The sequence below is a fragment of the Mytilus californianus genome, unplaced genomic scaffold (genome assembly GCF_021869535.1).
Source record: "Mytilus californianus isolate M0D057914Y unplaced genomic scaffold, xbMytCali1.0.p SCAF_4, whole genome shotgun sequence".
Taxonomy (NCBI): domain Eukaryota; kingdom Metazoa; phylum Mollusca; class Bivalvia; order Mytilida; family Mytilidae; genus Mytilus; species Mytilus californianus.
The window spans coordinates 31,564,088-31,591,939 of NW_026262690.1; the positions used below are offsets into that span (position 1 = coordinate 31,564,088).

Genomic DNA, 27,852 nt, shown 5'->3' on the forward strand with positions numbered 1-27,852 from the left:
GTGTAATGCACTGTTGAATTGTCCTCGAACGTGGCGTGGAGGCAAGTTTCATTGATTGAGATGGAATTTCAGTAACTTCTGAAACAAAATTCCAAGTTAAAAATCAAAGGATTATTATACCATTATACAAAATGTTCTGAATTTTATCTTATGACCAAAGGAGGTCATTATGGAAATTTCAGGAATTAAAAGAAAATTGTGATGGAAACACCATCTTGGGTAAAACATTTCGAGGATAATCGATACAACCAGCATGAGAAACATGATGATTCCTTTTCAACAACTATGCTGTCGGACTTCTCTGAAACAATGGTAAGACTATAATTTAAGCACTGCTTGGGACTGTTCAAAAGAAGATGAAATATGCTAACTTATTTGAGTTACAAATTATCAAGACCTAACCATTTAATTCAGTTGGATGGCCTACTAATTTCTCTGTGTATTTTGCAGCATTTTCGTTTGAATAAAAGATATCTGGGTATTTTTTTATTGCAGAAAAAAATCTGCGGCAATAAACGCATCACTCATTGGCTAAATTCCTGTCCATCTTCATCAAAATCAAAGGGTCAGTGTTTATAAAAATCAAATGGTCAGTGTTTTATCAAAATCAAATGGTTAGCGTTTTATTAAACTCAAAAGTTCAGCGTTTTATGTAAATTCAGATGGTCAGTATTTAATGTAAAGCACTTCTCTCTTATATATTATACATATTGCATATTTATTATGACGATAAAAACGGCTGTATGTACTGCTCTTTTTTGTAAATCCAAATCTACAGTCGTCCATGAAATTTAAATGAGAAAAGATGTTTCGGAATATTTTGTACTCATTTTGTAATGTTCCCATTTTAACGTAGTTTTACCAGTTTACATACATAGTCATGTGTCTTCTTTTAGATTGCATATCTCTTCAGTGTATTGTCTGACATCTTTATCTTTATATTATCTGCATGATTTATGTAAAAACTGACTTACTGTCAATCAAACTAAATAGAGCATTTCTATCCTGCATAAAATAATATTTGTCGTCATTATCATATAATAGTTTGATTTGAAAAAAATATTATTTTAAACAACGTACGATTTAAAAGTGAGCGGGCAGTTGCATAGATTGTTCCTTATATTTTCTGTATTATTATCCATATTCTGAAATTACTTCAATTAACGCAACCACCCTTGTTGGCAGTAAAGATATTTTTTAAAAAACTCGGATAGTATTATTTCCATTGATATTTGTGATGTCGGTAATGCACATCTAAGATGCACCAGATTTGTGGGACAGATTACAAGCATCGCACGGTATAAATAGCCCGGTGGACGACCGAGGGGTAGACTTCAAGTCCCATACGTTATAATTACCCCGCTGGCTAGTGATTCTGCTTTTAAGTGATATTACTTTGAAACTAGTAGTTTGAGAAACCTTTTGTTTACAACCGAATTCAAAAAGAAAGTTAAATGTGTTTCATTCAATCTTTTTTCCATGACAAAACAGTAAGCAGAAAACAAATAGGGCAGACAGCAGCAAACAACCACTGGCTTATAGGTTACAGGCTAGCGACAGGGACATAATAAATATGGAAGTATTTAACTTAGTTGTGAACCCTCCGCCTAATCTGACACAATGGTGTGAAAAAAATAATAACACAAGAACCAACTATTAAAAATCACGCCATCACGAGTTGGTTGACCGTTATTTAATATCTGTTTCACTGATGACGACCGATATGTTCCAATTGTCGTAACTTCAATACCGTCCTCTTTTCCCCGTATGTGATCTACCGAATTAGACTTATCACCGGGTTTGTACTTGCATGAGCAATACGACGGGTGTGCTTACCCGTCCGGAGCACCTGAGATCACCCCCAGTATTTGGTGGGGTTCGTGTTGCTCAGTCTTTAGTTTTCTATATTGTGTTTTGTGTACTGTTGTTTATCTTTTTCTTTTTTAGCCATGGCGTTGTCAGTTTTTTTCGACTTATGAGTTTGAATGTCCCTTTTGTATCTTTCGCTTCCTTTTTGGAAAGGGCTCATACCTGTACTTGGCCAGTTAAGACCTCAATAAAAGACAAAAGACACAAAGTACCCGTCCAAGAGTACTCACAGTTACTGAAAGCTAGTTTGAAGTCTATTTTAAAATAATTAATAAATCATATTCTCTTAGGTTAATTTTTCAATCAGTACACCTCCGACTGATTAAGTATAAGGACGTCATAAATTAAGCAGTTGGAGAAAAGCATTACCTATGCAATGCCAAAATATGAATATCGTTATGGTTTAGGATTATAAGTGTAAATACATATACGTATTTTACATTTGATTTCCAGCGAATAATGTGCAAAAAATATTTTTATTATTTTTATATCTTATCATTTTGTATCATATTCAAACATAAGGTTAACGGCAACTAAGTAGACTTTCGGACTTTCATTAAACTTGCTGACTTAAACTTTTTTGTTAAAGACGATGATATCTGTATTCCACATGTTTCTAGGGTTGGGTACAATTTCTATGTAAATGTCTATACAATGTGACCTAGATGAAATTTCTTTGCATAAAAGCTGCCTAAAAGCTTATCTAAGTCACTAGTTGCCACCAATCACTAGTTGAATCCAACTTCAATTCAATTCAAAACAATTAATTAACATAAAGAAATGTCTCTTTGATGATGATCACGATATTGTCACAGTGACAGACATAGATAAACGTCCTACGAAAAGGGGAACTTTAATGACATATAATTGACTGCAACATAATTAATATCATCATAAAACATCTATATTACTTCATGATATAATTCAATATAGTCTGTTACATGCATATACTATGTTATTAGTTTAATCTACCCCGGTATATAACAATTACTGCAATTATTATGACATTTATCAACCACTCATGTGAGACATAACATTACAAATTTTTTGTAACCTTGTTAAGTATGTAATTTGTACGAGTTTTGTCTTCAGGGTGATTAAACGGTTTCCTTGATAAATACTTTTGTATGCTTACTACAAACATCAGGTGTTAAAAGACTTGTAACATCTGATTGAGATTACTATTGTTTTACGTACCTTTTCAAATTGATGTTACAATCCATAACAATTTAAATTACTAATGCTTAAGTTTTGACACCGAAGTTGGTTTATTTGTTGTTGTTTTTTTTTATTGTTGTTGCTGTAATTGGAACACAATTTGATTTGTTTCAGTATTGCAACAGACCGAATTCTTTTTTTTATGTATTATTTTCTTCTAAGATGTGCAGTAAATTGATTGCTCTCACTACGGAAGTAAATATTCCATAGGGTTAAAGTTTCAGCCACATCTAACAGATACACTTCGATGATTAGATGAAATAAATATTGAAAAATTGAGGGAAGGAATAGAAAGATGTTTGAGTGGAAGCAATTCCGTTATATTTGGATTTTCCCTTTTCTATTCCTATTTTTATACTTTTTGTATAATGATTATAAGTCGTTGTGTTAGTATTGTTTTAACTCCGCACATATTTCTTTGGCACTATTACGGTTGGGGTTTTATAGTTTTATTTAAGTACTTATAAGGCATGTATCGAGGTGCTCACAGTAACTTCTTAGTACCACATGTTCTGCATAGTATATTATTTATAGTATATCGTATTGATTTTAGCTTATAGCTAGATTTGTGTTTGGTATTTTTTATGTTTAATAAGGAAATATTAAGAATTAATAAGTCACTGTGAGAAAACCAAACATACTTTTTGACTTGCCTCTTATTTAGCCATGTATATAGATAAGAAATGTTTTTTATTCGGATGAATTTAAAGTACGTTTATGATTTTAAATGTATAATTGATTTGGTTTAAAGAATAAAGATATTTCATAAGAAGAACGTCGAATAGATCATCATGATCGAGATTGGTTGAAATTAATTAAAACTTTTAATAGAGCGGGAAAATCGAGTTACAGTTCCTTGATTTTTGACTGCGAGAACTTCATTTAGACGATACTTTATGAAATATGAACCCCTTACATGTCATCTTATATTCACTTCCATTTGGTTGACTTGAAGCTAGGATCCAGGGACCGTGTCAATGAAGCTGTCTAAGAACTAGGACATGTCTTAGGGTGGTCTTAGTCCTAGGTCATGTTAGCGAAAGTCTCCTACGATAAGATATGTCTTAAATCTGGTCATAAATTAAGAATATATACATAGGTGTCTTATGAAAGTCCTAAAAGTCACGATGTCCTAAGTCGGAATAAAAAAAACAAATATGACCTTTAGTCAGCATTTGAAAAAATTATCTTTGTGTATATACTATCCCATGTCTTCTTAAAATTATTCTTCGCCACATTTGCTAGCTCGCTGAATAGAGAACAGAATTTAACAATAATATTAATTTCCTTTTATTCAACAGGATAACATATTTAGTCCACGACTTATTTATAATAAGGTCCTGCATTATATACATATTGTATAGAAATACTGATACAAATATTAACTATTTATACTGTTATAAGAATTAAACAAAATAGTCCTCAATATATGTTTTTTAAAAGATTCAATTGTGTTATATTGTTTTAAATTTGTTGACAAATTGTTCCATAAATACTTCCAGATATCAACAAGGAGCGTTTATAGTATTCAGTTTAAGTTTTTGGAACAAAAAGCATATTACAAGTACTTTGTCTGGTTGTTCTAGAACTAACCTGATACACATATCTAAATTCTCTGAATTGTTCCGGAGTCATTTGGTGAACTACTTTAAGAATTATAATTGCTTTTATATATACAAAATAATCTGAATTTGGCATCCATCGCAGCTTTTCAAAAAGTAGTTTGACGATGTCATACTATAACGCTCATTTGTAATACTTCGTGCTGCCCTTTTTTGAAGCTTAAATGTTAGCAACATGTTTTGCACCTGACCAAATGGTACAACATTAATTGAAATGTCAAAAATATTTGAATTTCTGTTTCAGAAAAATTTAAAATTCTTTTCTTACTCTCCATCCAAGTCACAATTTGTAAAAGTAAACCATTATAGGTCAAAGTACGGCCTTCAACACGGAGCCTTGACTCACACCGAACAGAAGCTATAAAGGGCACCAACAATGACTAGTGTAAAACCATTCAAACGTGAAAACCAACGGTCTAATCTATATAAAAAACGAGAAACGAGAAACACTTATGAACCACATCAACAAACGACAACCACTGAACATCAGATTCCTGACTTAGGACAGGTGCAAACAAATGCAGCGGGTTTAAACGTAAGGCTGATTCAATACATGTAATAAAAAAACTAGTTTATATAGCTTAAATTGCAGCACGATAATAGCCTCTAACAAAGTTTTGTGACAATTTAGTTAAGTTGTTGTATGAAATTTATTTATCATTTTTGATAGTACATAATAATGTATCTATTAGTATTACGTTAACTTTATTTTGCGTTAAATTTTTTTACTTTATAAAAGGTACAACCTCTCAACCTTTACATTTATACATAAGTACATTAAAATATATTTCATTTAATTCTCTACATACTTTTATAAGTTAAATGTGTTAGGATAGTCCTAGGACAATCGTAGTTAGGACTGTCCTAGGATATCTGTGTATTACATCCTACGACATGTCTCAGACACGCCCAAAAACCACCTTAAATAATGTCCTAAGATATATCTTAGGACATATCCTAGAATACTTTCATTGACATTACCCAGGTCAATATCCTGGTTTCTCTCAGTGACCTTCTGGTAAATATCGAATATTTAATGATATTGAACAAGGGTATCAAGGATGGATTTACATGTAGCCAAGTGTGTTGTTCACAAGAATCCCAATCCCTAAAATGCAAAATATTTTGTCTTTTTATACTACAGTATTTAAGCATGTGTGTAAAAATCAGTGCCAAGTAAAATTTTAAAAAATCGAAAGAGAGTCATTGAACGAAGCGAAAATGGAGTACGTGTTCCAATACTTTAAAACTCCGAACGCAACTGTGGGAGAAGTCAATAACTCAAATTACGGAAGATCTTCTCCGAATGAAAATGTTTAGTGTTATACCGTAGAAAAAATAAAATATGTTCACTTAATGTGCCAAAAGTGGTCTTTTTATAACAACAAAGCATTTGAACATGACTTGTACATTTTCATAGGGTAACATAGTTTTAAGACTAAAAGAAACAAGCCATTACAATTAATAAGAAAATGTTACTGGTCATCAAGTATATAACATATCTATGTATATATGTCCAGGTATACATGATTTATAACTGGGACTAATCAACTGATTGTCACAACAGATTGGCAGCTATAGCAATGTAAAGACATATGAAAAGACCTCGTTACTTATGTATATATTTATCCCTGAGTGACTAATCACAAGAAATGGGTCAATAATTAATGATATAACTCCAGCGGGCGAGTCACCCAATATAATTTTAATAGACTACCCTATACTCGCTGTAGGTCCCTACATTGAAAATGGTATATATTTGGTCGAGGCGAATGTAGCATCAATAGAAAACCCGACTGCAAAGAACCCAGCTGGCAACTCGCCAAATACAGTTTTTACTCCACTCCCGTATGCCTCTTCTTACTCCCTACATTACTACTAGGAAACTTTTGCATGAACTTTACATATAGAAGTATTGAAATGTTTCAGTTTTCATAAGATCGCTTGATAAGCCGACACGGTAATGCTAAAGAATGAAAAACGAAACACCAGGCAACGGTAGTATTTCCAGAATTGACATTAAGCTCCGCCTACCCCCAACATATTTCTTGTTAATGAAAACTATTTTGAGAATATAAAACTTAGCATAGATTTTAAAACATATAATCATGGGACAACATTAATTGCCAGCATCGGTGCCCAAGGTTACAGTAATAGTTTCAATTAACTACGTTCTCCGTTTTTATTTGCATTGATATAAAGGCTGTTGTTTATTTTACGTCCAGTGGCGAGTATTGCATGCATAGTATTTGCATGTATATAGATTGCTGTTTACTTAACGTCCAGTGGCGAATATTTCATGCATATTCGGGATGATCTTTTTTTCATTAAACATGGTTTATTTGCATAAAACGTGTGTATTCATGATGTTGTTACTGACGTGACACAATACTTTATGTTTATTTATTTTTTACCGCCACAAAAGCGTTATAACATATCTTTACTATCTACCAAATTGTAATAACTACAAATATTTTGACATTTGATGTCTTTAAAAAAACAATTGTTCATCAACAAGTTTTGAACAAAAACAAGTGTCTCCTTTGTCTTAATATTTTTATATCCGTGTGAAACATAATTGTTTTCTTTTGATGAACTGACCAACCTTAGCGATTTGAATTTACATCAAGACACGGTATACATAAAGTTACCTGGTGTTGACATGTGTGTGGTAAAAGAAGGAGATGAAAATAGATACAATTATAATATTGTTTTTTTTATTACATTAACCTTTACACTTATCGTCTATATAAGTACATTTTCTTTTTAAAATTTAGAGTTTTAAGGTTTTCTTCTCAGTGTAAGATGAAACGTAATACAAATAATTGAAAAAAAATATGAATGACAGAAAAGAGACTATTAGATAATTCTATATATAATTAATAAAAACATCGTTACAATGCTCAAAGTAGCACGTAGATAGCTTGCTAGGCATTCTCTGAACAGACACTAAAGCAAGTGGCACTGAGATTCATATGCTGCCATAAGCAAGTTTTAGTTTAATTTTCTCTCTCTCTCTCTCTCTCTCTCTCTCTCTCTCTCTCTCTCTCTGCTGTAGCGTCATTCTGTTGACATCAATCATTTTGATAGATATTTGTTTGGGTGTTTCAAACACCACCTAAGCCTTAAAGTGCAAGTTGTAAAACTATGCCCACAAGCCAAAACATTTAATGCATCGCATATTTTACATGCATCTGTCAACATTAACCCAATCAAATTTACCAATTAACAATAAACCCAGTTGTTTAAACGTCTACTATTTTTATAATACGTTCAAAAAAAGTAATTCGAAAATTTTAAAGCGTACGACTTCCTTGTTAGCACGTGACGTCATTCTGACGATACACCCAAATATATTGATGTTGATTGGTTTTTCGTTACCGTATTATCGAATTAGTCAGTGTGTTGTCACGATTAACAACAATATGTTGTTTCAGTAAAGGTATAAATTATCGTTTATTGATTAAAACGATAATTTTATTCTGTCTAACCACATTGAATATGCATAACTTTGTGGGTGTACGTGAAATATGAATGACAGGCTTCAATTTAATAATAATTTTATTGAATAACTTGACAAATCATAAATGGGTATTTCCATTTAACATTTTTTCCTAGATTTACCAGAAAGATATTAAACCTAGAATTTCAGTTATTTTTTTATCTAGTTAACTTCTCCGGATCCTCAAATGAATAGACAACAATATTTAATTGTGGACTTAGAATCAATGACTTAATTCGTTCCTGTGGTTTTGAGGTTTGGGGCTTATGGTTGAGGGCGTCGTTGTTTAGATCTTACAAAGGTGTTTTCAAAAGTGTTGTGTCAAATTTCCGCCTTTCAAAAATGTTCATAAGATAAAATGAACGCTAATAGTAATTTGTATCCGACCGTCATCGAAATCGTAAGTAAAATTTATTCATTTTTTTCTATTAAATACAATACAGTTTTATCTTACTACGTATAATTGGTCTGATACTTTTTTATGTTTCCTTTAAAAAAAATTAAGGATATTTTCTGATATCTATGTAATTTGATTTAACAATTACATCTGCCATCACCCTACCTGAAATCTTTGTAACCTGATTAAGCGGCAGTATTCAATCACCCTACTTGATATCTATGTAACTAGTTTAAACAGTAACATCCAGTCAACATACCTGATATCTATGTAACTTGATAAAGCAGCAACATTCGGTCACCCTACCTGATATCTATGTTACTTGATAAAGCGGCAACATTCGGTCACCCTACCTGATATCTATGTTACTTGATAAAGCGGCAACATTCGGTCACCATGCCTGATATCTATGTTACTTGATAAAGCGGCAACATTCGGTCACCCTACCTGATATCTATGTTACTTGATAAAGCGGCAACATTCGGTCACCATACCTGATATCTATGTTACTTGATAAAGCGGCAACATTCGGTCACCATGCCTGATATCTATGTTACTTGATAAAGCGGCAACATTCGGTCACCCTACCTGATATCTATGTTACTTGATAAAGCGGCAACATTCGGTCACCCTACCTGATATCTATGTTACTTGATAAAGCGGCAACATTCGGTCACCTTACCTGATATCTATGTTACTTGATAAAGCGGCAACATTCGGTCAACCTACCTGATATCTATGTTACTTGATAAAGCGGCAACATTCGGTAACCCTACCCGATATCTATGTTACTTGATAAAGCGGCAACATTCGGTAACCCTTCCTGATATCTATGTTACTTGATAAAGCGGCAACATTCGGTCACACTACCTGATATCTATGTTACTTGATAAAGCGGCAACATTCGGTCACCATACCTGATATCTATGTTACTTGATAAAGCGGCAACATTCGGTCACCTTACCTGATATCTATGTTACTTGATAAAGCGGCAACATTCGGTCAACCTACCTGATATCTATGTTACTTGATAAAGCGGCAACATTCGGTAACCCTACCCGATATCTATGTTACTTGATAAAGCGGCAACATTCGGTAACCCTTCCTGATATCTATGTTACTTGATAAAGCGGCAACATTCGGTCACACTACCTGATATCTATGTTACTTGATAAAGCGGCATTATTTGGTCACCCTACCTGTTATCTATGTTACTTGATAAAGCGGCAACATTCGGTCACCCTACCTGATATCTATGTTACTTGATTAAGCAGCAACATTTGGTCACCCTACCTGATATCTATGTATAAACTTGATTAAGAAGTAGCATCCAGTCACTTTTTAACTGATATCTATATTACTAGTTTAAGGAGCAACATCCAGTCACCCTACCTGCTATCTTTGTGACTTAATTAATATTAAAATAAGGAGATGTGGTATGGTTGCCAATGAGACAACTATCCTCCAAAATATCAAATGAAGTGGATTAAAGCAATTATAGGTAGCCATACGGCCTTTAAGCATGCATAAGAATGCATGATAAAATCCGGTCACCCTATCTGCTATATATATAACTTGTTTAAGTAATAACATTTGTTCACTCTATCTGATATCTATGTAACTATTTTAAGCAGTAACATCCAGTCACTTTTTACCTGATACCTATGTAACTAGTCTAAGTAGTAACATCCAGCCACCCTATCCGATATCTTTGAAATTGTAACTTGCTTAAGCATGCAAATAAACACCCAATCCCCCTACCTGATATCTATGTAACTTGATAAAGCAGTAACATCCAGTCACCCTATCTGATATCTATGTTACTTGATAAAGCATGCAAAATAACTTCCAGTCACCAATGAGCAAAATAATACCGCATAGCAAACTATAAAAGGCCTGACGTGACAAATGCAAAACAATTCAAACGAGAAAACTAACGTTTTGGTTTTGTTCATTGTTGGAGGCCGTACGGTGACCTATAGTTCTTAACTTCTTCTTCATTTGGTCAATTGTGAAGAGTTGTCTCATTGGCAATCATACCGCATCTTCTTATTTTTGTATTAGCAGTCTGGTTTATGTACAAAAGACTAAACAAAAAACAAATGTGATATACAGCAACAAACGACAACCACTAAATTACAGGCTCCTACATATGGATACATGTATTTACATTTTAATATCATATGCGACTTTAATGTGTTTAATTGATCTTTTCTAAAACCACTTGTCACTCTCAATAGTCGGCTTTCAGTAAGGTATCATATAAACTAGCAATATGACTGCAATTACAGCAAAAAAATATACGGTGCCCTTTCTATGTCTGTATACTGTTTATTCACGTTTCTCTAACTTTTGACAATATTAAAATAAGGAGATGAGGTATGACTGCCAATGAGACAACTATCCACCAAAGTTCAAATGAAGTGGATGTAAGTAATTATAGGCAACCGTACGGCCTTCGACAATGAGAAAAACCCATACCGTGTAGTCGACTATAAAAGGCCCCGACATAAAAAATATGAAACCATTCAATTGAGAAAACTAACGGCCAAATTTATCACAAAACAATTTACGAAAAAACAAATATGACTGACATGAACCAACGACAACCACTGAACTACAGGTTCCTGGCTTGGGACAGGCACATAAAAGAATGTGGCGGGGCTAAACATGTTTGTGAGCTCTCAACCCTCCCACTAATCTGGGACAGTGGTGAAACAGCACAACATCATAAGAACAAACTACTATAAAAATCCGTTGAAAAGGCTTAACTCATCAGATCGATACAAAGCAGAACAATCTAACAAAAACACAGACCGGACGTGGCAGGGTATTTATCCATCCCTCATCCCTAACAACAAAAAGGACACTAAGAACAGATCTGAGAGTACTCGCAGTTACGGATAGCTAGTTCAAAGTCAATAACAACTAATAAAAAAATCATGTATCTAAGACTAAAATATCAATCAGTACACATCCACCATCTAATAGATTTAGAGTAAAGACGTCATTAACAGTCCGAGAAAAAACATGACCTTGGGCAATGCCAAAATAAAGGTATCGACAGATTGTAGTGCCGTTGAAGTGCATATGTGTATAACAAAACTATTTAGTATGATTTTAATTTACTGATAACAAAATCAATATTTATACCAATAAAAACAATATTCAAAGATCTAATATCAGTGTTGAATTGGTAATCTTTTAGAATAAGTTTATTTAAAGGATAGATAAGTTTACCCGGATCGTATATAAATTTCCGGTCTCGGTAAACAACATCACCGTAAAAATTAGGATGTTAGGATGTGCTATTCCGTCTGAAATAAGTTTTTTACAGGTACAGCCAAACTTGCAAATCAAATCTTTGTATCTATGGAAAAATTTAGTAAAGGTTTTAAGTAATTTGTGGTAACGAAGCTTGACTTAATAATTTACCAGTTATACATAGATTACGCTCATTGAAATCCAAAACGTCACTACAGACACGGGCATAACGAACGAATTGAGATATATAAACACCGAGTCTAGGGTCTATTTTACCTTAATTAATCTTTACCTCCCGCACTCGATGGACGCCATCACGAGACAATTGAGAGGGACCGCACTGGATGGACGCTACCAAGAGACAATTATTGAGAGGGATCGCATTCGATGGACGCGACAAAGAGACAATTGAGAGAGACCGTTTTGTTAGAAAAAAAGGAATAAGTTAATATTATTAATTTGCTGATCTCATGGAAATATAGGCATGTATAGAAATTCCTAACTGACTTACTCAAACAAGACATAAATAGGATCCCTTCAGAAAAATCTCATGTATTGACAGGAGGATACATATACCACAAAAATCGACTCTTCAGAGTAAATAGACGTACAAACAGACAAACAATAACGAACAACACATCGTTTAGATAGCCCGACTTGGAATGGTGGGTTAAACCAGCTTTACGTGCTCACAAACTCATGCCTTTCTTTAAGTAAAATGCACAATAAAAAAACCTGCACAGTCCAACAGAATTACAACTAAATAGGGAAACAAAAAATAAAAGACGACACATTACTTAGAAAGCAGGCTCAAAATGTATTCTCTACTACGGAAAGGTCAGTCGTTTTATAAATAAATCTATAATAAATGATATTTTGGGGAGCAAATTTACGATTAATGATTGAAATATGATTTTTTTAGTTCATCAATACTAAACTAAATCACTCAAATGATATCCGCCCATCTGAATTTTACACATTACACAAAATTCCTATGGATCACAATTCTGACGCTACTATACACTGGTGTAGGATAGCTGTATACCAGGAACTTCATATACACGCAAAAACTCAGGCTAGAAACATGGAGTGTAATTTTGTCTTATCTAAATTTATGTTATTTTACAAATTTTTAGATCTGCGCATAAATTTATCGAAGGCAATACTGCATATATCTTAAAAAAAGGGATATTGTGTATAAATTCACGACACAAAATTTCCTACATGCACTTACCAAAACTCAATCAAAGGAATAGAGCTATAATTCCTTGCTAAATAGGTAACAATCCTTCTATTTTTAATTTTCGAAAACAATTACAATGATGGCTTTATTTCACAGAAACGATTTTAGAAAGAGATTTTCATACTTATGATATCATTACGTATTTGCAGGGACAGATTCGCTAAAATAAATTGTCACATGTTTCTCATGATGTATATAGGACCTTAATAAAGCATAAATGTCAATACACAATGTCATGCTACCTACATACAAACTAATCAAAGCAACACATTATACATGAAGTTGATATTCAACTTGTCATTCTGTTCCGAATATTTTGTGATTGCTTTAGACCTTTGCGACATCTAACTATTTTCATGAATAACCTTACATTTTTTTTTATGTATTATAATTAATATATCTATAAAAGAAAGAAGTAAGCATTTAATCCGCATAAGAATGTTAAGAAAATTAACATCCTACATGAACATTCTGTCGATACTTATATTTTGGCATTGCCCAAACTCATGTTTTTCTCAGATGGTTTTTGACGTCTTTACAAAAATGAGTGGTGTACTTATTGATAGATTAGTCTGTGAAAACATTGTTTAAGTATTAGTTGAAATTGAGCTTTGTACTAGCATCAAATAACTGCGAGTACTCTTTATTTTGGTACTTTGTTTGTATTTGGTTTTTTTTAGTTGGTGTGTGCTTAGTACCATCCTTGTGAGTCAAACCCTTTCCAACTTATTTTACAGTTTGTTCATTTGGTGTGCTGCTACACGACTGTCCCAAGGTTTAAGGGAAATGTTATTATGATGTGCCTGTCCTAAGTCATAGCTTATTTGTTTTAAACATAAATAAGGCCGTTAGTTTCCGCTTTTGATTTGTTTCACATTTGGCATGCCAGGGCCTTTTATAGCTTACTATACGGTTCGGATTAGCTCAGTGCTAAAGACCGTACGCTGACCTGTAGTCATTTGGTCTCTGGTAGATAGTTGTCTCATTGGCAATCACAACACATCTCCTTGCTGTATATTACCAAATAAGGTCCTTTGTTAAACCATCATCTATGAACATAGTAAAATCAAAAATAATTTTGGATGGGGATTGATGTCTTATAACAGTTCCCCCCAAAACAGGCGACTTTGATCTGACCATCTATTTTTTCAGATTTAAAACAATCCCGAAAAAAACCCGCAATGGTTTCAATTCAATCATAGCGATCATATGTAGTCAGGTATTTAAGAATGAGTCAGACAACCAAGTCGGCCAACCAAGTGTTTGGCCTGTTAAGGAAAAATAAAGTGATAGGTTGTGGTTCCTGATGACTTTACAAAAATGATACCAGAGATTGATTCTAATCCGATGGTATATGAATAACGTGTTGATTAGTCAAAATGCAATCCAATTGAAATCAGATCTACTTTGATTAACATCATCATTTTACCTAGTAGCATATTCAATTTGCCTTAAATATTACAAATATCATCATGCAAATCGCAGATACTAATCTGTAACAAAGGGCATGACCTACATGTATATTAGGTTAAGAGCAAGTATTGGTATTATCTGATTTGTCAGTCTACAGCAATCATTTTGAGATCCACCTTATGTCCAAAGGTCATCAGTTAGGCAAGGAAGTTAGCCATAAGAAAGGTTTTATGAGATAATAAATGAAAAAGGATAATAAATTTCTTTTAAATCTTGAAATTATGCTATGTTAAATTTGTAGTGTCATTTTCTTGCCCCGAGTTAATGTAAAAAGAATGATTAAATATTATGTGGGTTTCATTGCCTTCTAATAGTGTTTTATAGATTTAAGTCTACAAAAAGTTATATTTATTTTTATCAGTACCCATAGGAGGATAACAGCAATTAGAACAGTAGCTGTCTCAGCACTTAAATGTTTTATTTGTCATATATTAGTTTTCAAATGAAGAAAATACTAAGCCATTCCGCATATTTTAAGGAAATGGATTGAAGATGAGTTATATTGATCAGTTACATGTAGATACTGGCAGGTATAACTGCTACCGGTTACATTTACTAATAAGTTTGAAATATTGACGTTTACACATATTCTCTAATTATTCATGTTATCCATCTCAATTAATAGTAACTTTAGTTCAAATATCTGAATTCCATAGTGAAGAAGTAAAAACTGACCTCTCAAAATATAGTTACAAATGTATATGTATATACATGTAATCACATGTTCAAAGCCATATTTAAAAAAAAAGATATTTGATGTATTATGTGTAATATCCTCTAATTGTATTTTTGTGACAAAATTTATATAAAAAAAATTGCTACTCAAGCGTATAAGTAATGAGGGTGTGGATGGGGGGTGATAGAATAGAGAATAATGGGCAAACATATAAAGAATAGAGAAAAATGGGCAAAAATATAAAGAATAGAGGAAAATGGACCAAAATGATAAAGAATAGAGAATAATGAGGTGCTAAAATATAAAGAATAGAGAATAATGGGCAAAAAGTATAAAGAATAGAGAATAATGCCATAAAAAATTAAAGAATACAGACATGAAGGACCCCATCCAGATCCTCATTGTTTTCGCATAAATTCAATAAACTTCCCGGTTCTAAATTTATTGGTAACCCGTACAAAGATCAAAATGCTTCATTTGTGTTCGGGAAGCTACCTTCTAATGGTTGTGGTCTGTTATCCATTCCCTCAATTGAGGTATTACAACGTAGAAAGGAGTGGGATATGGATACGTGTTAACACAAATGCATGTATTTGATGTGCTTTTATCCTTCAATGCTATTAAAAATTGGAAATTTCTGTCGACTAATCGTTAGGCAAAGGTCAGGACGGACATTTTTTTCTCTGTGGCAACAGTTTGTTTACTTCAGGCGTTGTCATTGACTTATGAATTCACCTTTCCTTGATGGTGATGTTCAGTTGTCTTCTTTTAACTACTGGTTCAATAAGAGTGTGTTTGCAATGAAGTTTCAGATTACAGTGAATGTAATATTTCCCTTACTAAAAAAGACTTTTACGACAAGAGAACGTAATATTTTCATTACTAAAAAAACCTTTTACAAGAGAATATAAATATTATAATTTTTTTCTATTTCTTTCTAATTTTTGGAAATTCACAAGACCTTGTCCCGTTGATTAGGTTACTGTACGAATCTACTTCGAAGTACAGCCGCTGATATTTGAGAGCAGGACGGCATGATATTTAACTGTATAAGTACTATACGCAGGCTTTCGGTTACTGCGAGCATTCTTTAGTATGATATTTAACTTTATAAGTACTATACGCAGGCTTTCAGTTACTACGAGCATTCTCTGGTATGATATTAATCAGATTTGTTTAGCTTGTGCTCGTATTATTTATGTTTGTTATATCGATATCCTTTAATTCCTTTTTCAGAACTTATTTTTTACGCTGCGCATGCACCGGGTATCATTTTACTGATCGAGATGCATTTGAGATCTCAGAAAACTAGTTAAACGAAAGCTCTGTTATAAGACGATACTATTGTGTCATTTTTGATTGACCACAAATATCTTTACCATTTCGTGAGAAAACTATTATCAAACATGTCAAAATAAGCGATAAATCAAGGTAGTGTGTGACTATGTTCGAGGATTTGACTAAAACCTTCACTTTAGTTTTATTGAAAATATACCTTATACAGATACACATAATAACAAGAATGTTATAATGGTAACAATTTAAATCTTACTGGAGACAGGGCTGTCTTCAATGTGTTATGTGAATTGGTTCTCCACAAACGATTTCGAAAATGTATTATGTATGAAGCTTATAACAGAAACAAATGTCGTTCATATACTCTAACTAATACAAAGAACGGCGTCATTTTTTTTTTAATTTGCTCTGCATGCGATTAAAACGAAAGTCATTTATACCAGTTTACATCAAGAAATTGCTGATTCGTAACTAAATCAAAATATGAAGGATTCGTGACAATGGAAAAGTCAAAAGTATTAATCTGGTTACTAAAATATTATTAATATTACAGGTATTTTTGTGGCACTTATTATGACAAAAATGAAATAAAATTTTATTTATATATACATATATACATCCATATAAGTATATGTAATTATTTATAATTTATGTAGTGAAATAATCGTGGAGAGTAGTTGACACTTGATGAACATGTATCATTTAAATTAACCATAAGTCTGTTTTCTATTATAATTTGTTTATTGTTTGTATACTTAATTACATTTATTTGTGTCCCCTGTAAATAATTAAAGCTATAAAAGGAAAAACAAGGCTATGACATTTTCTATCTGTCAAGAATGATGTCTACAATTATAACACATGTAAACACACAGATGCACATTCCTATACATGTACGTACTTATTGACCCATTACCATTACCATTAATCTAAGTCAAATATATATATTTCTACTCTATAATACAATGCAAAATTATAGATAACATAAACAATTAAAAAAAAATGCACTGTCAACAATTTCAGTAACAGATATTAAATATTCAGTACCAATGTTGTACTTTTTTTTAACAACTTTTTCCGAAATTTCATTCATATTCATTAGTTGGTTAGGTCAAGGTTGTAAAAGTAATCAATAATAATTGTTACATGTATGTGAAATTACCTAAGAATTCCTAAATTGATGGTTTGTACTACCCCATTAAAACGCAAATAAAACTAAATATAAAAAAAAGTTTAATAAATTAGGAAGTCTTATTTACATGTATAGAAAGCAGAGCTTATAAAACGGAAATAGTGCTTTAATAGAATAATTACATTTTTACACTGTAAAACTTTATCGTGTAATGTCAAGTCCAAGAGGTACAACCACTATGAAAAAGAGACTTCTTCTTCTTCTTCTTCTTCTTCTTTATTCAATGTAAAGTTTCTTGATAACAAAAAAAAAAGACAAACAAATTTCCAGATACTAATGAACCATCTGTAATGTTATTCTCACTACAAATTCATTGATAAATCATACTTGCGTCTACGCCAAACGGAACATATTTGAGGTCATCTGAGACACGGTGTTTCCTACACAATCAACAAAGTCACGAAGGTGACCGTAGTTCGAAAAATTCAACTTGAAATTTTACTAATAATAACTTTGGTTGAAGCATCTACATAAGTTAACAATAACCTTCTATCTCCCGATGTACAAGCTAATGAATCAATTAAGAAATATAAATTCCGTGTTCATAATACAAAGACGTGTTTCTTTCATATACATAGATGATTGTAAGTTATGATAACTTTAATATAAATTAACATATTTTCAATTTTCGAAATGTTTGAATTTATTTGCTATTGTATTCATAAAAACAATGAAGGTATTACAACAATACAATACTTCCATGATAGAACATAGGTGTTTGCTGTTTATCATACATGTTATCATGTTGTCATTTTAGTTTATTATTGTGTACATAGATTAGGCCGTTGTACTTTTTTTGTGTTTGTATTTTTTCACAATTTGTCATATCGGGGCTTCATTGTTGAAGGCTGTTCGGTGACCTATGGTTGCTTAAATCTACTTTATTTAGGCTCTGGTGGATAAGTGTCTCATTTGCAATCAACCACATACTCTTAATTTAATAATATAAATAAAAATAAGGAGATGTGGTATGATTGCCAATGAGACAACTATCCATATGGATGTTGTAGTTTTTACTATATGTACATAGTTGTACTATTTACATTTTCAGTGAATGTTTGTTACTATCCTTTGTTAAGGAATTTTAAAAAAAATTGAAAACAATCAGATATTTCACGAAACTTAACAAAAAATAATGCAGATGGAAGGTTATTGTGACTGAAGGTTGACAAATACCACGTGACTTGCTGTGTATATGTTTAGGTTCGAAAACTGAAGGAAATCCGGGTATATTATTCTAAACATCACAAATGTACACTTGCGTAAAATGTCTTAATCTTTCAACTTTTTAATAAATTATACATAATCGTAAAAACAAATTAAAAGCAATGTAAAACATTTCAAAACTGCATTTATTCTCTTGACAAACATACAAAAAGCATTAAAAATGTTAATTGGGAACCTTCTAACAAATCATTTACAAAACCTTTTGTACAGGATCATGTAAATGTATACCTATAATGTTCTCTAAGTAATCAACGCTATTATATATTGGTTTAAAAATGCAATTTACGTGTATTAACTGAACTTTCAATACATAAACCCTTTTCTTGTTTCCTTTCAGCAAACACCAATACATCACAGCCGGTCATATAGTGCAGAATGTGAATCCACCGACAATTTGTCCAGCAGTCAAATCATTCCACGAATTCGAACCATTCAGTCTGAATGTACCATAGCAGACGAACAAAAGAAACATAAGAAACGTAGGCGACGAAGAGCTGTTGATGAAACTTCCGGTTATAGTACTACCTCTTTAAGTGAACTATCTGAATTTGAATCCCCAAGACAAAAAGTAGGACGAAATAAACTTCATCCGAATCACACACGACAAGAATCTACAGAAGATGATCGAAGCGAGCGAAGCCGTGTTAGTAAAGGGTCGCAAGCAACAAGTCGACGTGGCAGCGAAGCTTCAAAGACAACCATTCAAAACAATAATAAAATAGCCAAAGGTCCTACTGACCGAGGTAAACGGGACTCACCTTATCAAAGGAAAGACCAGTATAAAAATAGTCCCCAAAGACCGCCTTCAAGAGCTAGATCTACAGCTAGCCTTCAAAGTGAAATCAGTGTTAAAAGTAATCAAAGTGCACAATCTAAACAATCGAGAAGTAGCTCAACTCAGTTCCGAACGGACAGACTTTCTGACGAGAGGTTTGATCCGTTTGCTTTTATTCAACCAGTCCCTGAACCTTTTAGTAGAAAGGTGAAGAAAACTTTAGGTCCTATATTTGGGATTTTACTTTTGCTCATTTTAGCTGCAAGTTTAGGTGCTGCTATTTACTTTGCTGTAGAGCTCAAAAGTAAGTCTTTAATTTATTATACTTTGTACTTGAATGTTTGCAAAACGTTATTTACATAAATTGACAAATAAATGATTTGTGTTTTATGATAATGATGCTGCTGAGTAGGGTGAGGTGGGTAGACGATTTAATGAAAAAACGCATTATTAGCACTAAATTACATTTAATTTTTAATGGAACTTTGATAAAAAAAATTACAGGAAAAAGCATGCCTTTTTTAGCCGACTATACGGTATGGATTTTTCTCATTGTTGAAGGCCGTAAGGTTGCCTGTAATTGCTTATATCCACTTCATTTGAACTTTTGTGGATAGTTGTCTCCTTGTTAATTATACTACATCTCCTTATTTTTATATTATACATGAGTGTTATTGATATTCAGTTCTATATATCTGTTAAATTTCGAAAATGCAATCATAATATTATGAAAGGAGGGAATTTTTGATTTTTAAACTATTAAAATACTGTTATTTTTTTTCTTCAGAGAACCAAGATACTGAAATAGGTATGTTTCCTTAGATAATAAATATGATTTTAAGTTCTTGTTAAAGCGCATACTGGTACCCATGCTATTTTCACCAATGACGGTTCGTTCGTCACTCAAGCTTTCTTGTAGATACAGTGTTTGTTCGAGATTAAATCATCAGTTGTTTTCTGTATAAACAACTCATCAAGATACCGGGTTTATAATATAGTACGCCAGACTCGCGATTCATCTACATAAGACTCATCAGTGGCGCTCAAATCAAAACAATAGGAAGGCCAATTCAATAACATAGTTGAAAAGCACTAAAAACAAAAAAATCCAGAAAGTCGTGACTAATCTGGCTGTAACAGAGAGTCCTACTACCAAACTGCCCATTCAACCTGATTTGATGGCATACTAATAAGGGCGGAAGACAAAACGACTGATTGTGATTTATATTGTTATCTAATTATAGAAATGTTTGTTTTCAAATATTGTTGTATGGTTCAATGGCATTCAACTTTCTGTAAAGTCATTTCCGTCTGAGTGTACAGGAATCACTCTTAGTCTATATATCTTCCCGTCGGTCTGCTTGTGCAAGTCGTATCCGGTTCAGAAATTTTGAATGCCATCCCTTGAAGGATATTAATGATAATTGAAATTGGTGTCGCCCTCACACAGAGGGTGTACTAAGAATAACATTGGAATGTCTGTCTACAAGGTCAATATCACAAAATAAGCTTAACTACATCAACATATTCAAATTTACGAAGTCGCGTCTATTATAAGTATGCCTAACGGTAAATACCTGGATTTTACCATGATTAGTACTCGTAGTGTTATTGGCATTCTTGAAGTATAGAGCAGTGGAATAATATTATTCAAAGACAAGGGGCGAGAGATATCGTTTTGTTTTGTTTTGCAAACTTTGTACGAAGTTTGTATTGTTTTCATGGTAAAATTTGTTGGCATAACTGATACTTACTAATCAGTAATTTGAAATTTACATTCGATAAAACAAAACTACCACCATGTTTTTTACACCAACAGGAAATAACTTGACCAATTAAATGCCACGTTTCATAGTATATATAGTGCATGGTATTTTAAAATTCCATGACTGTACAAACTTAATTATAATATAAATTACATTACAGTTGTTGAAATTAATTATTTTAATTTTTCTGACCTTGCTCATGAATTTCCAGTTATAATTTATATTCATGTCTATAGTGTCATCTTATTATGATGTTGAAATGGGTGTTGTTCATACGTGTTTTGCATATATAAGAAAGTGACAACGGAATATAATCGTTGGTTGTTCTTTTTGAAGTATAAACTCAAGATTCAAGATTCAAGAATCTTTATTTCTCAAACACCATATAGTTACAATGGTACAAAGAAATTCATCAAAAGTTATAACATAACATAAACACACATGACAAGATGAGAAGAAAAAATAAAATAACACAAAATAACACAGTAGTGGCGAAGAGTGGTGATTAACCAGGAAGACTTGCTTGAAAAGTTATAACCCTGATAAATTTGCACAGCTTTTTTAACTTATTTTTTAATTTTAACTGAAATAGTTTTCCAAACTTTAGTATATTACTTCTGTGCAAGAAAAAAGTATCCAAATATTGTGCTCGAAAGTTTGTCAAAGAACTACACTGCAAAATGTAATGAAGCACCTGCATTTAACGTTAATAAAAGACATATTTTTCAAACGCTTATAAATGGTACTTGACGAAATGAAATTAGAAAACTATTTAATGGCATTCATGATGTGTGTCTTGCAAGTTTCATAGCACCAAATTGGCTGCCTATATCTCGCTAATAAGTTGATTCGATAACTAAAATCATGTGCCGACTGAGATTGATCTATGTTTGTATAATGACCTCAGACCCGCTAGTGGTGGTCAATCGTTAGCCTCTCATTTTTGTATTGGTTTGATTCAAATGAATCATTTTATTGTAACTTTTCAGTTCATAAATTATGTAATTGAATTAACACTTAAATTCCAACTCCATTATGCAAAGTTGACCATAAAACGAATATGACTGTTATGTTTAGATCCTTTTTGTTCTGATTTCATGTATCAAGATTCCATGCATTTTTCCCTCGAGCGTACCCGATGATGCTAACACTTATATCCTATATTGTGCGTGTACGTAATGTTAAGCAATAATTATTATATTAAATATAAAACTTTAGTTCACTGAGTAAAGACATTATACGCTTTACAATATCCTAAAGCTGACCTAGCATGGAAGATGTAAAGATGTTATTTATGCTTTTTTTATTTTCAGAAATGTTACGTGCCAGTTTAAACATGAAAATTAAGAATAACAGACTTGGTAAAAGTCTAGACGAACTTACACCGTCTGACTTCAAAATGCTAGCTTTAGCTTACTGTCAGCAGGTAAAGAAATATGTTTAAGAAATACGTTTTTATTATTATTGGTTATTTAATAAAGTATACAACCAAAAACACGAACATTTAGAACGCTGTACAATGTCACTTTAAATGTTTGCCAGTAAAACAAGGGAAAATATACCAAGGTGACAATCAAAAACCTTGTTATAAGTCATGATTAACAATCCATAAGAAACAGAGAACATCACTAACAGAAAACGACAAAAAGACAAAACAACAGTTCACAAAACGCTGCACAAAAAACGAAAAAATCGAGCAACACGAATACCAGAAAAACCAGAAAATAAACTCGATGTTTTGTAACGGTAATCAGTTCTTGTTCTACTAGTGGCATCCATCTTGTTGCTCATTGCAAGTAAAAAATCTTGTGATAAGTCGCATTTGATGTTGTGACGATCGGAGGAAATTGGAAATACCATCCTTTAATAGTACTCCCGTTGTATCAGTTAGAAATGCACCGAACAGAATATTGGCAACCAATCGATATTTAACAATATTTCATCTGGACAAAATGTCCAGCTTGCATGAAAGAATATATCATAAGGATCTGTTGACAAATAATTACGCTGGGTAGGACATGATTATTTAATTCTATATATCATATGAAGTGGTCGTTTCTACCCTTTATAGTTTGGAAACTATAAGAGTTACACAAACCATATTGCTATATTTATCACTTATCAAAAGGACTTGAGAGAGAGAGAGAAAAGGGTTCTATGCAGTTGTTTAATGTTGGTCCTTTGGTTCTATATAACTGCAAAAGTAAAAGAGCTACACCAAACATGGCTGACTAACTTTAACAGGAATTTCATTAGGACCTGAAGGAAAACAATTGCCTCAAAATCAATAGTCAATATCCTTAAAGTTAATCCAATTAAAGCCTCGTCAAGTTTGTTTATTATCAAAATAAAAGTTTACGTTGTATAAAAAAGCCGAGAAAATGTTCATTTCTATCTATCTACTGCGATTAAAAAAAAAGAAAAAAACCCAACTAGATCGGGGACCAATATTGACGAGCCTTTGACATGAGAAAAGATTTGTATAGTCACAAGAAATGATTAAAATATTAAAACTTATTGAGATTATACAAGACCCTAACAGGATATCTTATCTTCTCCAAAAGGTCAATTTCTACGTAACAATTTTATGATCAATAAAGTTATTGTTTAACGAAATAATAATTTTACAAAATGAATGCTATGTTGTGACACATTTTAGTGGAGGTTAAAATACCATCCGTATATACCATATGCATGTAATAACTTTTTGCTGTTGTTCATATATAATATGGTCAAAAACACCTCTGAAATGGATATTTTGGACAAATATTCTTATGACGCCACCTTGTCTTAAAAAGGGTTTCCGCTTTAAGATGATAAGACTTTATCATCCTATCCAACCAATGAAAGATTAACATAACTTTTAAATCATACCTTCGAAAAGTTACGGACGCCATCACGAGTTGGTTGACGGTTATGGAATATCTGTTTCAAATGTGACGACTGATATGTTCTAATTGTCGTAACTGCAATCCCTCCCTCTTTTCCTCGAATATGACTTACCGAATTAGACTTATCATCGGGTTTGTACTTACATGAGCAATACTGCAGACCCCACATATAGAGCGGGATACGCTTACCCTTCCAGAGCACCTGAGATCACCCCCAGTTTTGCTGGGATTCGTGTTGCTCATACTTTAGTTTTCCATGTTGTGTTTTATTTACCATTGTTTGTCCATTGGTCGTTTTTCTTGTTTTGCCATGACATTGTCAGTTTGTCTATGGTATCTTTCGCCATTCTTTTAAAGGATTGAAGAATTTTACTATTTTGCTTTTTTATAAGGATCCCTAAACTTTTCATTTTGCCTCCCTTATCTTCACTTTTAATTGACATCAACGCATTACGTCAGTGTAGCGTTTATTATTTTGCAAACAATCATTGAACTTGTTGGTTATGTACATTCCGATCCTATTTTATCGGCAGAGTCGGTTGTTGTCTGTTCAACTGTCCATTATTTTTAGTAATTCCCTTTATCATTTGTATTTATTGTATAAAATGTATAAAGATAAATTCATTGTTTAAAGTTTGAAGATAAATACAATAATCTCTTACCTTAATTTACAGATGGACGATTACTACAGAAATAGCCACTTTCAAAAAACATACAGAGGGTGTGAGCTGGTTTCTATAAAGTAAGTCAAAAAAATGGCTTTGACACTTTTGTAAAAATATGTTATTTTGGGAAATCAGTCTATCATTTAATCTGTTCTGTTAAAACTATTTGTTTTTAGAGAATTGTTAAAAACTGTATATTGACTTTTGGATTTATTTGAGTGTGTGTTCTGTTAATTTTTGTTATATCGCTGCCTAATACACACACCTCCTTTTTATACATATACAGCTTTGACGTCGATTGTTTTTCTTTTTATTGAGTTCAATATTCCAATATTTTTCGTTTTATTTCTTTCCCCAGATTTAAATACAATTGTGCATAATTACCATAAATTGTATGGATTGATTTTGAATTTTATTATATATTTCAGGAATGAACGCATAAATTTTACATTATTTTTTATCGAGAATGCTGCTTCAAAGAAAGATATAATATCAGTTATAGAAACATCAGCTCCTAAAGTACAAGACAATGGTCAAAATGCAAACGTAGCACTCGTTGATAAATTTGAAATTGAACTTGAAAATGCTAAAATTAAAATAGAACATGAAAGGACGCCTGTGAATTTCAATAAAATAATTACGACGACAACAACTAGTACAACAACGACGACGACGACGACAACGAGGAAACCAACAACTAAAATGAAAACAACATCAGAAACAACGAAAGCAACAACAAAATTAAAAACGACTTTACCAACAACATCATCACAGACAACTGAAACTTCGTCGATAGTAACAACAACAGAAACAACAACACAAGTTTTAAAAAGTACTGTTACAACACCAGTGACAGATATAAAAACAACTACCCGATGGGACGAAGGATGGAGTGAAGATGATATATGTAAGTAACCCATAGTAAATTAGTTATATAAAGAAATGAAGGCATGTTTGTAGTATCAACGATGAGAAAACGGAGAAGTTATATGTATGCTTTGCATGGCAAGATGCACAGAATCTCAATAACGAAAACGTCGTACCGCCAACACCCAGACCACGGAAAAAATGAATTCAGTTTAAATAAATTCCACCAATCTGATCCAAAAGGTAGCTTCAATGGTTCTATTTTTAAATAAATCATACATGTAATTTTTGTTTATCAATGCATATTTTTGTTGTTTTGAGTTTTACTGCATCATGAATTAATTGCATATACCATTATTAAGGACACCCGTTTAGTTGTCAGTCATCGAGATATGTAACATCGTCTTGAAAATCATGACGAGTCACATTATACTATCTTAATGAAATGCAAACATAATGGTACCGATGATTTAATCATTCATTATACGTTTTTTCAAAGCAATATTTTTTGGAGGAATTTCACTTGATTTTTAAAATACAGTGTAATGATAATATGTAAAGTTTTTTTTTTTTTAAGATTTAAAAGTATACTAATTATCAAGAGCAATTAGTCAGCAATCATTCTTTTCTTTTCTACAGTGTTTGCATGGGAACCATGTTATATGAGTGGCGGGAAGTTCTATCCGTATCCAACAGATTGCAACAAATATTTTCAATGTGAACATAGTGCATCACTGGTAAGGTCGTGTGCTGGTGATACAGTCTTTGATGTTAATTCTAATGTATGTGTACCGCACAGACCGGGTGTAGTTTGCCCGGATCCAGCCCTAGCACCTCCCAAACCACCTGGTCAAGAAACAGTTGAAGAGACGACAACAAATACTCCTTCTATAAACTCAACGACTACAGCATCCTCACCAAAGATCCACACTAAACGACTCACGCGACCTATTTATCCTGCGAGACCGGGTAAGAATACGTAATCAAGTTAGTTTATAGTTTAAAGCTGGTTTACCTACCTCGTGACGGAGCTTTTAACCTTTTGGCGGGAAACACTTACTGCTTAATTGAAAACAACTATAGCCTTATCCTTTAACTTCAGGTTCCCTTATATATCTATTTTTTCCCCAATACGTAGTTCAAAGTTTGTTTACTATGTTGATTGCATCTGTCACATTTTACTTGAAATTAAAAACAATACCACGGACACAATTAGGTCTGCTTCATATCTTAACTTACACCTAAACTTTGACAGTTAAGATAGTAGAGGCTTCACCTTGCGACAAAAAGATGACATCAATTTTTCCATTTTACCATTTCTTGTTTTATCATGAAAGATAACAATCTAGTATAACTACTTCTCATACATAGTTTGACATGCTTTCTATCCTATTACAGTAATTATAATATTTAATTATTTCCAGAGTATGAGAAAGAGCCATGTGTCAAAGCTGATGAAGGAACGTTACATGCTCATCCAGATGACTGTTCAAAATTCATACAATGCATTTCTGGAAATTCGGGTGTTGTTTTGACATGTGCAAAAAATCTGGTATACGACCCAGAAACATCGTCATGCATTTTTCCAAGAAATGAACTCATCTGTCCTGATATATTACCGTGTTTAGGTAAAAACAATGGATATTTTTCTCATCCATTTAATTGTTCACTTTATATTCAATGTCAGTCCGGCAGGGAAGTTATCCAACAGTGCTCATCCGGACTAGTTTGGGATCCTTCAGTAAATAGTTGTGTGTTCCACACAGCAAATGCTGCATGTTCGGAAGCCACAAAGAAAAGATAAATGCCTGTTATGTTATACGTATTATTTATAGTTATTATTTGTATAATAAATTGTTATTTGTTTACTAGTTGCCTTTCGTTATAATTTTAAATGATTATGCGAATT

General features: G+C 32.6%; 1 protein-coding gene across 1 annotated transcript; it reads left to right on the plus strand.

Annotated features, from left to right (window-relative positions):
• On the plus strand, positions 1 to 27,811 carry LOC127737881 (uncharacterized). The gene is made up of 8 exons (XM_052248832.1): positions 1 to 312; positions 19,317 to 20,058; positions 20,542 to 20,562; positions 22,834 to 22,946; positions 25,086 to 25,153; positions 25,505 to 25,983; positions 26,583 to 26,912; positions 27,368 to 27,811. The coding sequence occupies exons 1-8, from the start codon at positions 202 to 204 to the stop codon at positions 27,745 to 27,747; spliced, it is 2,244 nt and encodes a 747-aa protein (XP_052104792.1). The 5' UTR covers positions 1 to 201; the 3' UTR covers positions 27,748 to 27,811.
• Positions 27,812 to 27,852: the final 41 nt, after the last annotated feature.